At 39.2% G+C, this 13632-nt stretch overlaps 1 protein-coding gene across 2 annotated transcripts in view; it reads left to right on the plus strand.

The window, feature by feature from the left end:
* The window catches only part of Gpr155 (G protein-coupled receptor 155), a 44282-nt gene extending 30753 nt beyond the window's left edge, over window positions 1-13529 (plus strand). Inside the window, exons 12-18 of one of the 2 annotated variants that reach the window (XM_035446839.1) lie at window positions 656-760; window positions 1605-1741; window positions 3511-3606; window positions 5811-5875; window positions 7102-7239; window positions 11099-11342; window positions 13230-13529. In XM_035446839.1, the coding sequence (XP_035302730.1) occupies window positions 656-760; window positions 1605-1741; window positions 3511-3606; window positions 5811-5875; window positions 7102-7239; window positions 11099-11342; window positions 13230-13283 (839 nt within the window). In that variant the 3' untranslated portion in view covers window positions 13284-13529. Of the gene's footprint in view, window positions 1-655; window positions 761-1604; window positions 1742-3510; window positions 3607-5810; window positions 5876-7101; window positions 7240-11098; window positions 11948-13229 lie in introns of those variants that run through there. The other variant, XM_027420169.2, reaches the window with a different exon arrangement.
* The last annotated feature ends 103 nt before the right edge of the window (window positions 13530-13632 follow it).

Here is a 13632-nt window from a genome sequence, read left to right on the forward strand (position 1 = left end):
TCTCAGTGTGACTTGTGTAGAGCAGCCTGCCTGTCAACCAGCTGGAGATTCAGCCGTGTGTGCTTGCAAAGAAAACAGTAGAGCATTGCTTCTACTGAACCTTCCGGACTCATGAGATAGAAGGGCCCGAAAGAAAGAAGTGACTGATAAGATGATCCAGGAAGAGTATTCTGTCAACCATGCCCAGAAGGAGTTTTTCAACAGACTGGAAAGAACTGTCCAGAAAGAAGAGGGTGCCTTTTGTCCAGTAGCTGGGGCAGGCAGATCATGAGTCCGAGTCACAGGCAGCTTTCATTTAGGCCGACATTGGTCATCAGCAGAGCAATTGTATTCAGGAAAGTGATAAATGAAAGTCTTGTGTTTTAGGAAATGGCTGAATTCTTAGTTTCCAAAGCACAGTGGAGAGGAAGCAGCCTGGATAAAAACATTTCTCCCTGTCTCATACAGTGAGGGGACAATGTAAGGGAGCTGATTATTTGTCTGACACTGTTTAATTGCTCACTGCTGTATAGGCACACCTAGATGGATATGTGCCCGTACAGAAAATGTTTCCATGGAGACAACATGAGTGGCTTGGGCATGGTTTGGTATCTTCTGAACTCTGTGTTTCTGCTGTGGTTTGGTCCTACCTTTACATACTATTTCCTCTGTCTAGGTTGCTGTTCTTGTTCCTTGGGAAATGGTGACCTATGCTGTCCATCAACAGAGCCAGTAATGAATGCAAGTGCCAGTGGGCCTATGCCTTCTTCCATTGAGAAAAGTAAGTGCCCTGGGGCTATGAGGGTGGGCTTAAGGGGAAAAAATAAACTTTTTTATCCTTATATGTGAAAAGAATACTATACAAGCTTCCTATTGAAGCTACACACTGCAAAACATGGTTTGAGAATATGTTTCCAATAAGATGGGGGAAAGTGATAATCACAGAAACAGAACACTTTTAAAAAATAAAATCCACATTAAAAAAAAATAAAAATAAAAATAAAATCCTTAAAGGTAGTATTAAAATGGTTTCCCAATAAATTTCACTCACAGTGGTAAGTACTTGCCCAACAAACATGAAACCCTAGGTTCAATCCCCAGGATTTTCAAAACAAAAAACAAAGGTTAATTGAAGTGAGAAATCCAGAAAACTGAATTCTGGCCTTTTTTCTTCTTTTAAAAGCTGGGAGTGTCCCCCTAGCTTTATTCTCTAGGACCAGGACTAATTAATTGGTTGGGCTCTTTCATAAAATGCAAGAGATAATAGTACATTTGTTTCATGGGTTGTCAAACTAGGACATAATAGGGTATTTGTGGCTCATGTGGATTTATCACAGATAAAACTTCATTAATCCAATCTTTAAAATTATATTTAAACTATATAAAGTATGTCTAAGTTATGTATCATAATTATATAGCATAATTTTTGTAGACAGAGACCCTTGATAAGTATGTAAACGGAACTACTGCATACAGCTTGTGTGTTTTCAAAGAGACTCTCCAATATAACATGAGAGGGTTTTCCAGGGTCACTGACAGTCAGATCCTGAGTCTTAGCTGTCCTGTTTCTCTTGGGATGTCATCATGGGCTTGAAATAATTACAGCTGTTCTCACTATTTTGTAGCGGACCACTGTGTGAGTCGCTGTGATTCCCAAAGCTGCATCCTAGCCCAGGAGGAAGAACTGTACCTGCAGACTGGAGACCCCCAACTGACTCGACATGTCCTGCTGTGTTTACTTCTCATCATTGGCCTGTTCGCTGTAAATGCTTCTTTTGCTTCTAGTTGGGGTTATTTCTTTAAATGTTGGCTTCTGTCAGAGAAGCTTCATTGCTACTTCACAGAAGTATGGTGTCTAGGTCATTTGAATTTTAACGTTTAGTTAAATGTTTGAGGCACAGAGATGGAGCAAGGAGTGAATTGTTTATTCTGTTCCCCAGTCACTGTAATGGTCTGTTATGTGTACAGTCACTTATTCATTCTATACTCTTGAACCTGGAATTTGTCAAAACAAAGTATTTCCATGATATATACAAGACTGCTTACTTCTGACAGTGGACAGATAGCTAAATTATCTCTCTAAAGATATTTTCAGATAAACTTTTAAAAATAATTTTTAGGTCGGGCATTGGTGGCTCATGCCTTTAATCCCAGCACTTGGGAGGCAGAACTCTTGTGAGTTCCAGGCCAGCCTGATCTACAGAGGGAGTTCCAGGACAACCTCCAAAGCAATACAGAGAAACCCTGTCTCAAAAAAAAAAAACAAGACAAAACAAAAACAAAAAAACAAAACCACATGGTAACATATATATATATATATATATATATGCATATGTATATATATATATATGAAAAGCATACACATCCTTTAAAATTTTTAATGGTGAAAATCTTCAAACTATAGAAAGAACAAGAAAAACATCCATCACACTAATGCCTTCTAATTTTTTTCTTTTTCCTTATTATTTAATTTTTTGTGCTAGAGATTGGACCCAGGGCTTCATAAATGTTAATCACAAGCTTAACTACTGACCTCTATCCTCAGCCCTGCCTACTAATTTTTCAGCACACACTGCATGATTGTAAAAGAACATTTGGGCTTCTATGTTGCTTTTTTTCACCTATGTCAAACAAGGCTACTTGACTGAAGTGTTCAAAGCCATTGTTTTAAATTACTTCCCCATAACCACAGAAAAGCAACATGATAATTTATTCAAGTACTTCTTCATGAATTGTTTATAATTTTTCAAAATGCCCTAATAAATACCTCCAGACATTTGTATTTCCTATTGGTAGATCCCTGAAGTTGATAACCCTGCATCAAAGTTTAGAAGCATTTCTATGACACAAATGTATTCTGATTCTTCTCCAAAGGGGTAGTGCATGTCCTCATGCCGGCATAAAATACCGAAGGATTTTCAATGTTATAAGTACAGTACTTTATTTTATTGTATACATTTCTTTAATTATAGAAAGGGTTTTATTTGCTATCCTCATTTGTGAATTATCCATTGCTACACATCATCCCTTAAGATGGTTCAAGTGTGACTCCCTAGAGATGGGAGATGGGCCAGAAGCCTCTGCAGCCTTTTCACACTTGGACTTTCATGGCTTAGCGTGATATTAGCCAGCGACACTTAACGGCCATCTAAGAACAAAAGTCAAAAAACAAGAACTGCTGCCAAGAACTGCTGCTTAGTGATACAATTGTTTTATTCTGTTAAACTAATTTTAAAATCCATCCTGTGTAGGCTAGTCGGCAGTCCTGATATATTATGTAAGCTCCTGTATTATGGCTCGTGTCTTCTTGCTTCAAATTTGATCAGAATAGACACTGTTTGAATGGCATCTGTCAAGAGGAGAGGTTGAAACCTCTTGTTTGAAAGACAAAGCTTCTACATTCTCTCAGTGTTTTTCCCCTTCAGTCTTCCCCCCCTAATTATTAGCTAGAGAAGCCATCATACTGTGCGCTCGGTGGAGAGAAATGATTCTCGTGCCTAATTTTTAAGCACCTCTTTCTTCCCTTTACAGAATCTCTCTAGTTGTTTATGGTGGCTGTTCAACCATGAGACTGGACGTTTGTATGTGGAACTGCAGTTTTTCTGTGCTGTGTTTAACTTCGGCCAGGTATTTATTTACTGGGAGCTGGAAGGGCTCTGTTTTCTTGGGTGAGTTGATTGCGAGGTGGTGAGGTGCAGACGTTGTTTTCTTTTACATCAAAAGGGTTCAGTTTGTTTATCAGCTGCTGGTACGCACGACAGCTGACAGCTGCTGCCTGTCTCCCCGTGGAGATGAATTATTATATTGGTTGAAGTCATCAGAATGTATGCTGAGTGTTTCAACCAGAAATACCAAAGTCTTTCTTTTTTGCTTTGGCATTGAGATGAAGAATAATAATTTAAGTAGGAACAAGATGTCCCCAAATCCTTCTTAAAACTTCTTATGATCTTTACAACTCACTTTGGAAAATAACCACACACTTCTCTGAGCCTTTAGTTTGGCCACCTAACACTACTAAATATCACATTGTTTCTGAATGACATGTATTTATATTGCTATTGTAAAAATCATGTGACATATAAATACATTTCAGCAGAAACAGCAGTAACCTTTCTTCAAAAGTCTACCATATACCAACTCTTGTTAAGGATTTTATATTCATGATCTCATGTAAACCCAAAATACCTGCAGGATAGATACTATCATTCCCCCTCTCATGTTACTATTAAAATTGATATTTAATGTCTGGTACTTAGAAAGCTCTGAGTTTAATTCTTAGCATTGGAACAAAAGGGGGCTATTTAAAGAAAAATAGCATTTTAAATTTTGGGAAATATTTTATATGCAAAGTCCAAAATTCGATCTTCTCATCAACCCAATTTTCTTATCCCTTCCATTTTAAGGTGCTGGGGATCCAATTTTCACTTGTGCATACCAGGCATACTAGTACATGAGTTACACATAACTACACTAACCCAAATACCCAATTCAAACCCTTACTTTTTGGTTAGAGAATATTCAAAAACTATCAACTTGAAAAATACTGTGTTGGAAATCATCCTGCCTATTAAATTTGAAATATTTTGCCATATAAGGTCATTAAAATTTGTCAGTTTCTGCTCCTACATGTTTTTGCCTTCCACTAGCCACTCAAAGTGTTTCCTGTTTGTTTTGATATTGTATTGGAAGAAGACCAGTGAAGCATAAAGGAACACATTATGTAATCGGTTCATTATAGACAAACTTGGGCGCCCCAGAGCCATCTGACACTAGTCTCACTTTGTGAAATTATTTAGGATCTGACATTATCTAACTATAGAATCCTAGGCTGAAAATTCACAGTTCTCCTAAGCACTTTACATTCAAGAAGCCCACTCCAGATTGAGCCATGCTAGGACAGGAACCACGCAAGCTCCATTCCACAGGGCTTTGTTTGTCAAGAACATAACTAAGGGCAGGAATGTCGCACTTCAAATGCTGCCTACACAGCTTCTGTTTCTAGTGGCTCAAAGGCCTGAGAAGACACAATCTCACTCCAATCCTATTTTCCTTTTAAGGACTTGGTGTAGTGCAGTGTTCCCTTCTGACTATCTGTAGTTAAGACAATCAAGGTTTTGTAATATTTTTTTATTTAAAAACTTATAATTATGGTGTGTCTGGGGAAGATGGGGTGTGCACGTGTGAGTACAGGTGCCTGTGGAGGCCAGAAGAGAGGGTCATATCCCTTGGATCTGAGTTCCAAGCAGTTTTGAGCCACTCAGAATTGGTGCTGAGAACTGAGCCCAGCTTTTCCAGAAGAGTGCTATGTACCCCCACCCCCACTGCTAAGCACACCCTCTACCCTCATGCAACAGTGCATGAAGAACCATGCTTGTAAGGCATAAGTCTTTGGGGGACCTTTCATATCTACGAAATAATGCTAACAGTATTACAATTAGATATTACAGCCCTCCTTAATTATATTTATGATGTTTCAACAGAAAAATAATAAGTACTTAGACACACACGGATTTTCTTTTCAAAAAGGGGGAAACAAAAACATGTAGGCTTTAAGTGTTTTCGTTTATTTCTTTAGGGAGCTGTTGTGCAAATGCAGTTCTTCAGCACTGGCTTTTAGGACCCGTCATAATTACTAGGACAGAATGACTGGGAAGAGGCAACAAGCAGGGTGTCATGTATGCCTGCAGGCACTGAACTTAAGTCTGCTTTGTATGCTGAGTTTAAAATGTTGCTCTATTCACTATCAGCTGCTCCCTCTGTTCTAAATGTCTTCATTTCTGTCTCAAGGTTTTACTGTTGAGTTCAGACACAATAACTGTTTTCTCCCCTAGGGATTTATTTCCTTTGGAATCTTTGGTTTGGACAAACATTTAATCATCCTACCTTTCAAAAGAAGGTAAATTCAGTTTTGAAATAAGCCTATGTACCTAAAGGTGATGACAAGGCCATTCTATTAAAATATTGATACTTTTGTACTTTTATATCTGCTAGGAGATCATAAATACCACACAAAGGTTATCTGTGGAATCACATATTTGTTGCAAATAATTGCAGAGAAAGTATTACAAGAAGTATTATAAATCCAGCAATGCAATTTGCATTTTAACAAGAATTGATGGGCACTGACTTCTATCTATGCTATTAACTACATATAGTTAAACGAAATTGGAAATGGCAGTAGTAGGTGGTGTGTTCCCCCAACACAGTCCACAATCTGATTGTTTTTCTCCTTTGACAATAGGCTTTCTCTTTCTATAAAACTGAGAGTTTACAGTAAATTCAACGGTTCTCTCAACTTTAGGATTTTATTGGGGTTTTTCTGGCTCCCAGGAAGGTTTATTTGAATTAAGATCAAGGTTTCTTTATGAAAAATAACAAGGTAAAAATTTCAACATGGGGTGGAAAGAGAGGCAGGGGAAAATGTTTGTTCATTTGCTCTCACAGGAAAATTCATAGATACTAGAAATGCTAATGGAATTCAACCTACCTACCCTATAAGGAGTGCCAATTAACAGTGTCTGTCCCTTCTCCTCTGTCATCATAACCATCGTTATCATCACTAAGATGTCATTGCTAAGATGTCATCATCATTTCTAAAAGAAAAGTATAATAGAAAAGCCATTCAACTTAGTTGCCAGCTTCATAATGCTGGCTAAGTCAATTGTCAACAGTTGTATTTGCCTGGATAGACAGAACGGACTGCCTTATACCCCAGAATCTGGCATTTGTTTCTGTGCTACTAATGTTGCAAATGGTGAAAAAAAAATGCTTAAGTTACCTTGGTTGGTTTTGTTTTGTTTTTAGTTTCTGAGGCAGTCTGAGACATCCCGCTGAGTTTCTAAGTTATGTCTGTGTTTCAAAAAGGTCAGACACAGAAGGAATATCTTAGTGGAAACGGAAGTGGGTCAAACATATCTAGAGAGTGTATAAAGTGATCAGCCTGCCCAAAGAGCAGGTGTAGAAAAACAAGGGCATTTCTGGTTCAGAGACTAATGACATCTGGGTGTTGATGACAGAGTTTTGGTGACTGGATTTGAAATAGCTACTTGGTGAGGCAGGTTGGATCTTCTCACAACTGTTCTCTTTCCTTAAGAAACAGCCCGCTTAAATTTTGGTTTTCAGGCTTGAATTCCTGTGGAACAATAAGGAGACGGCAGAAAACAGAGAATCCCCTGTTTCTGAGGAGATAAAAATGACCTGTCAACAATTTGTACATTATCACCGTGACCTGTGCATCCGAAACATTGTCAGAGAAAGAAGGTAAAGCCGGCACAGGGTGCAGATTGCAGACTATTAACATTAGCTTTTAACAACTGATAGTTGTGGGTGAGTTTACAGTTTAAGAACTAAGATACAAAAATGACATATCACTTTGGTTTTTACGTTTGATATCAGATAGCTCCTGATTTCTATATAAAATGTGAGCTGTAAAAGGATCCCGTGTGGCAGGGTATTAACACTCTCTTCATGTTGGCCATTAGTGTCTGTCATAAAGCACTGAAAGCCACAAGATTTAGCAGGGATTTTATGGTCTCATCCCCTAGTGGTATGCCATTTCATATTACTAACGATACTGTCAAGAGAACCAGAGGAAATTTCTACCTCTTAATTAATTCTATGATATTTATTTCACCTCAAGTCCTAGTCATTATTTTGTGACATTATATTTATTCTTCTAATCCCGAAGGTACAGAATATGCTGCAGCAGGAAACGATGAACTATGAATAATCAGATATTACAGTGCCGATAGTTTTAGTTGTCATGAAAGAGGAGATAAAACAAAGAAAAAATAAATAAAGAACTGGGGTTGGAGAGGTGGCTCAGCAGTTAAGAGCATTGCCTGCTCTTCCAGAGGTCCTGAGTTCAATTCCCAGCAACCACATGTGGCTCACAAACCGTCTGTAATGAGATCTGGTGCCCTCTTCTGGCCTGCAGTCACACATGCAGGCAGAACACCGTATAAATAATAAATAAATCTTTAAATAAATAAAAAAAAAGAATCTAATACCTTTATGTGTATTTCTAAAAATGTGGAGATTGCTATTCCAGATAGTTCATTTCTAAACACTGTCCCACTATGCATGCCAATATGCATACCATTACAACCAGAAGAATATAGCCTGGTAGAAGAAGTGGGAAGGAACTCCCTGAAAACAAACAAAAACAGAACTCCCCAGCAGGCACTTCTTTGCAAGTTCAATTCTCAAAACCTCAGATTTCCTTTTCTTTAAAAAAAAAATCCTCCTCAGGGCCTGGAGAGATGGCTCAGCAATTGAAAGCACTTGTCTTTCAGAGCCCCAGCTTCTCAGTTTCCAGTACTCACACAGTGGCTCACAAACTTCTGTACTCCAGTTTCAGGGGACCCAGCTCCCTCTTCTGGCCTCCTTGGGCACCAGGCATGCACATGGTGCACATACATACATGGAGGCACAGCACTCACACACATAGAGAAATAATAAGTAAACCATAGAGGAAAATCTTACTTTGATTGGCAAATGTCTGTGATGAGCCTTGCCCAGTTACTGACAATGATAAACTCTGGAGAAAAGTGACATTTCTGCCTTGAAAGAGTGCACACAATTTCAGGACACTGCCTATGGATAGTTTGAACAGTTTAGCATCACTTTAAACTTTTCTTTTAAGAAAATTCACAGTCTATTTGTCATGTTCAAGTGCTTGCCAACTGCCAGGAAGCAGAATTCTTAGCATTTGCTGAGTTACCAGGTCCCAGATGGCTGAATGGGCACCAGCTGGTATAAACCAGCTGATTCCTGCTCCTTTCCAGGATCGGCAGCCTGGCCCATGTCACATTCTCTGACACTCTGTACTATTGCATAGGCTCTTATGACAGCTGCCAGATCACAGCAATCAAGAAACAAATATCTTCAGTTACTGACTGGGACAGAAGGTATCAACTCTACATTAAAAAGACCCAGACACTGACTCTAACATTGGTATTTTAGATATTTGAGAAAAAAATGTTATTAACTTTTTTTCTAAGTCTTAGATGTGAACCTTTGTATCTGTGGTAAAATGCTTTAAATTTTTCACATCTATTTGTCATTTCATCTTGCTCTTCACCCTCTATTTCCTGTTGTCAAGCACTTTAGATTTCACAGCTTGATTGATGCTTGTGGAGGTTCCTGCTGTCTGGTGCACATTTGTAGGAAAATGTTCATAATTCATGCAATTGGTTCTCTTGTTCTGCATTTCTTTCTCTTTATCTGCTCATACTTAAGCAATCCAAATTTGCATTAGGAAGACAAATATTAGACAACCTGAAGCAAATAAAAATCAAAGCATTCTTCCCGAAGAAGATTGATTTTTTATTATTTGGTGAATGTGCATGAGTCTATGTGCATGCCTTTGGAGGTCAGAAGAGGGTGTCAGAGACCCTGGAGCTGGAGCTACATGCATTTCTGAGCTGCCGACGTAGATGCTGGGAACTGAGCTGGGGTCCTCTGGAAGAACACTGAGTACTCCTAACCAGTGAGCCATCTCTCCAGCCCCAAAGCACACTCTTAAGGTTTTGGGTTTGCTGTAGAATAGACCTCACTTGTTTGCTCCGATTCCAAATAAAGCAAATGAGTGTACTGACTGCTGAGGGAAAGAGAGTATTTGTGGACACTGTCAGCTGAACACAAAGTTTGGTTTCAGCAGGTTAATAAAACCATAGAACAACTTTTGTTCTTTGAGACAGGATTAAATCATGTAACCTATGCTCAAACCCGATTCAGCTGCCTCAACCTCTCAGGTGCTCGATTACAGCCATGCACCAGAGAGAGAACTATAACAGTCAGTGATAACCAGTCATCTGTAAGACAGATAGATAAAAGGCCATACTGGGAGCCATGGCAGTTAGTGAAGTACCTGCTACACAAGCACAAGAACCAGGGCTGGTCTTTAAAACCCAAATGAAAGCTGGACTAGTGGCATGTGCCTGTCACCTCAGCCTAGTGGTGACAGAAAGCAGCCAAATCCATGAGCTTTAGGCTCAGTCAGACTCTGCCCCAATCACGGTGGAGAGCAATTGAGGAAAGACAAACATTGACCTCAGACTTCCACATACATTTGCACACATTACATGCATAAAAGTGCATATAACACACATACACACAGGCCATGCTGCTATCAAAAGATACTTCTTTTGGTGGCTTAGAGAGATGGCCCAGCGGTTAAGAGCACTAGGTGCTCTTCCAGAGGACCTGGGTTTGATTCCCAGCACCCACATGGCTGCTCACAACCATCTGTTAACTCCGGTTCCGGGGAATCTCATGCCCTCTTTTGGTCTTGGGTATTGCATGCAGATGGTTCCCACCAGACATGAATTCAGGTAAAACTCCCATACAGATAAAAAATATAAATAAAAATTCTAAAACTATTCATCTATGAAACTCAATATAGTATCTACATGTCATGCATAGCTGTTTAAATTCTTGAAAATTAAGACAAGTGTTTTTTTTTTTTTTTTAACCTTCTTGGGGGCTAGGAAGATGGCTCAGTAGATAAAGTGCTTGCCTCACAAGCATGAGGACTGGGTTTGGGATCCCCAGAACCCACAGAGAAGCTAGGCAGCTGTGGCGTCCCGCCTGTAAATACCAGCAGCGGGTAGACACAGGCAGGGGTCTGTCTGGGGGTCATCTGGCAAGCTAGACTAGCTGGAATGGGCGAGCTCTGGGTTCAGTAAGAGACCCTGCCTCAATCAAAATCACCCATTGTCAACTTCAGGCTCCCACATGTATGTGTACATACATGTACCCCCCCCACACACACACTACATTCAAACAAGCATAAGAACAGGAACATATGCCACACACATACACACCTGTGCTTCCCTCCAGAAAGAAGTTTTCTCGGGCAACACACTCATCTATGTCGTTTTTAAAAAGTGTTTGTTTTCATGATCACTACTGGCATGTTTTATTTTTCACTGGTCTCTCGAGGGTCAGGAAAGGTCACAAAGTCTTCATGTTTAGAATAGCTCCATTTCTGTCCTGCTCTTAATTGTCATTCTGTCTTTCCTCATTTCCTCTTTATTTTTCTTTGCTCATCCTCTGTCATGCAGTGCTGACACCAGAATTACAGAACATATGGCTGAATCATTCCTTTGACATACAGGTGCGGTACAAAGACCTCCGCCGGGACTTTCTGTGGCTGTGACCTGGTGAACTGGCTAATTGAAGTCGGCCTTGCCTCTGACCGTGGTGAAGCTGTGATCTATGGGGACAGACTAGTGCAGGGAGGAGTCATCCAACACATCACCAATGAATATGAATTTCGGGACGAGTATCTGTTTTACAGATTTCTTCAGAAGAGTCCTCAACAGAGTCCTCCTGCTGTTACTGTAAGCAACCCCCAACAGGTAGGCTATAAGGAAAGTGGCCACTCATCGCCATCCTCACTTTCCCCTAAGACTTAAATTATGAACTCGAAAACCCCACGTGGACTCGCACCCTCTAGCCTTGCATCTGGCACTCTTAGCTGCGGGTCCTTGCTCGGGCAGGCTACCTTTCTGAGCGTCTGCCATCCGTAAGTGGCAAATGCATTCCTACCCATACTGACATGCTGTAACCTTATGTGTGTGGAAAGCACATAGGAAACTGACAAGAGAAACCTGGAGTTAAACGTTCTGATGATGAATACAATAATGCTATAGGTGCCTCTATTGTAACAATATTTTAAAATCATTTCTTTCTGCAACTGTTCGTTATAATTTCAAAGTCACTATCCAACTGGCTGGTAGTTTTAAATTGCCGAATTTGGCAGGATTGCTGCTCTAAAAATGAACCTTAAGACAACTTTACATTTATCCATAATACTTCCCCCAAAAGACTTATATTGTTCTAGTAAAAACTTTTATTTCTTTTTCCACTTCTTTGACAAATACTACCATTTAAAAATTAAAGCTACTGTTTTGTTTCTGAGATAAGGTCTTGTGTAGCCAGGATGGCCTCAAATTCCCTATGTAGCCAAGGATGGTTTTGTACTACTACTGATCTTCCTGCCTCTGCCTCCTGAGTTCAGGGCTTAGTGGTGTGTGCCACCATGCCTGGCTAACCCCACTATTTTTTAAAAGTGATTTTTAAATTTATTTTTATACCAATTTTAAAGCTTTATCTTTTCTTGATTTTTATCTAAAGTATTACTGTGTGCCAATAAGAAGAAAGTAAGAACAGTAATATTATCTCTATAACCTTTGCAGTTAAAATTTTAAGTAATTTGAGCATATTTATTTAAATGTTATTAAAAGTATTGCTATGAGATGCACTATTTCTGATACTTTCAAGGTATCATGTGGTAGGAGGAAAATCTATTTTATTCCCTGAATTGAAAAAGTATATAGTCAGAAATTTAAAATTCCAAACCTAGCATCCTACTTTTAGAATTTAGTCTTTAATGTGTCCATGTCTAAAAATTTGTAAGTTTAAAAATTATCAAATGTTTCTTAGTCCACTAAAACCCTTTTTAAAAAATGACATGAACTAGATAGATCCCAAGCATCAGGAGGTCTTTTTACTGGTCTAGAGGCTGGGTAGTGCAAGATCAAAGCAGCACACCGAGCAGCTGGTGAGGCCTAGGTTCAGGTTCAGTGATGGTGCCGCATAGGGTAGGAGGGAAGGGCTCTGTCTCTTCACCCTTAGGAGGGCAAATCCCATTTCAACACCTCTCCTCTCACTAGCCTGTCTTCTCCATGGCCACCACACTGCGTCTAGGTTTTGATAATTAGACTACAACACCTTCAGAAAAGCTAAATTTACCTTCTGATAATTTTCACATCCTTTGAACAGTTACTTAATTATTAGACATCAGTGATGGTTTAACTTATTTTAAACGTTACTTATCTCATAGTGTTTCATATATAAAAGCCACCTAGAAAATTATTTATGGGGTTAGTGCCCTGACCCTTTTAATGTAGCAAATACATAACTAAAAAAACAAAACAAAAACAAAAAACAAACAAAAAAAAAACCTTGCATGGATGCCTAGTGTATTAAAAAGAAATGATAATTATATTATGATCTGGAATTGGGATGTTTTAGGCAGAAAAATTCAGTATAAAACTTAGGGGGGACTACAAGACACACCCACACTGTAACTCCCAATGCCCAAGAATACACAGAAGCACTTGCTCTAGCAGCCTCTGGTGACACAAGACAGAATTTACATGCATGCAAGCAACTCAAATTCAAGTGCAGGAAGTGGTTTTGCTTGTGGGTAAACCATTAAGTATGCTCTTTTATTTGCACAGGTGGAATCTGAGACATTATTTTCGATCAGAGTGATTTGCAGTTTCAGATGGTAAAGGCCTTTAAGAGGTGTTTCTAGGATTAAGGATAAGCTAATTTTATTAAATGAAAATATTTGTATGTTACTTTCTCACTGACAGCACGTTTCTCAATAAAATACTTATTTTAACTTGTATTGTCAGCCATCTTTTCCTTGAATAATCCAAATAATGGTGACCATACCACACAAGTCTTGTCTGTAAATTCTCAGTGTTTTCTTGGGTGAGTTTCCTGAGGCTATCTCATGATCTTTCCGTTTCTGCAGAGTTTGGAGCAAGCAGGCTGTCAGTAAACATCTTTTAGAAGTACCTTTTGAAGATTGGGCATAGGGGTCAGGTGCTGAGTGACAATGGAAGCGCAGTCTAA

This window comes from Cricetulus griseus, chromosome 6 (genome assembly GCF_003668045.3).
Source record: "Cricetulus griseus strain 17A/GY chromosome 6, alternate assembly CriGri-PICRH-1.0, whole genome shotgun sequence".
Taxonomy (NCBI): domain Eukaryota; kingdom Metazoa; phylum Chordata; class Mammalia; order Rodentia; family Cricetidae; genus Cricetulus; species Cricetulus griseus.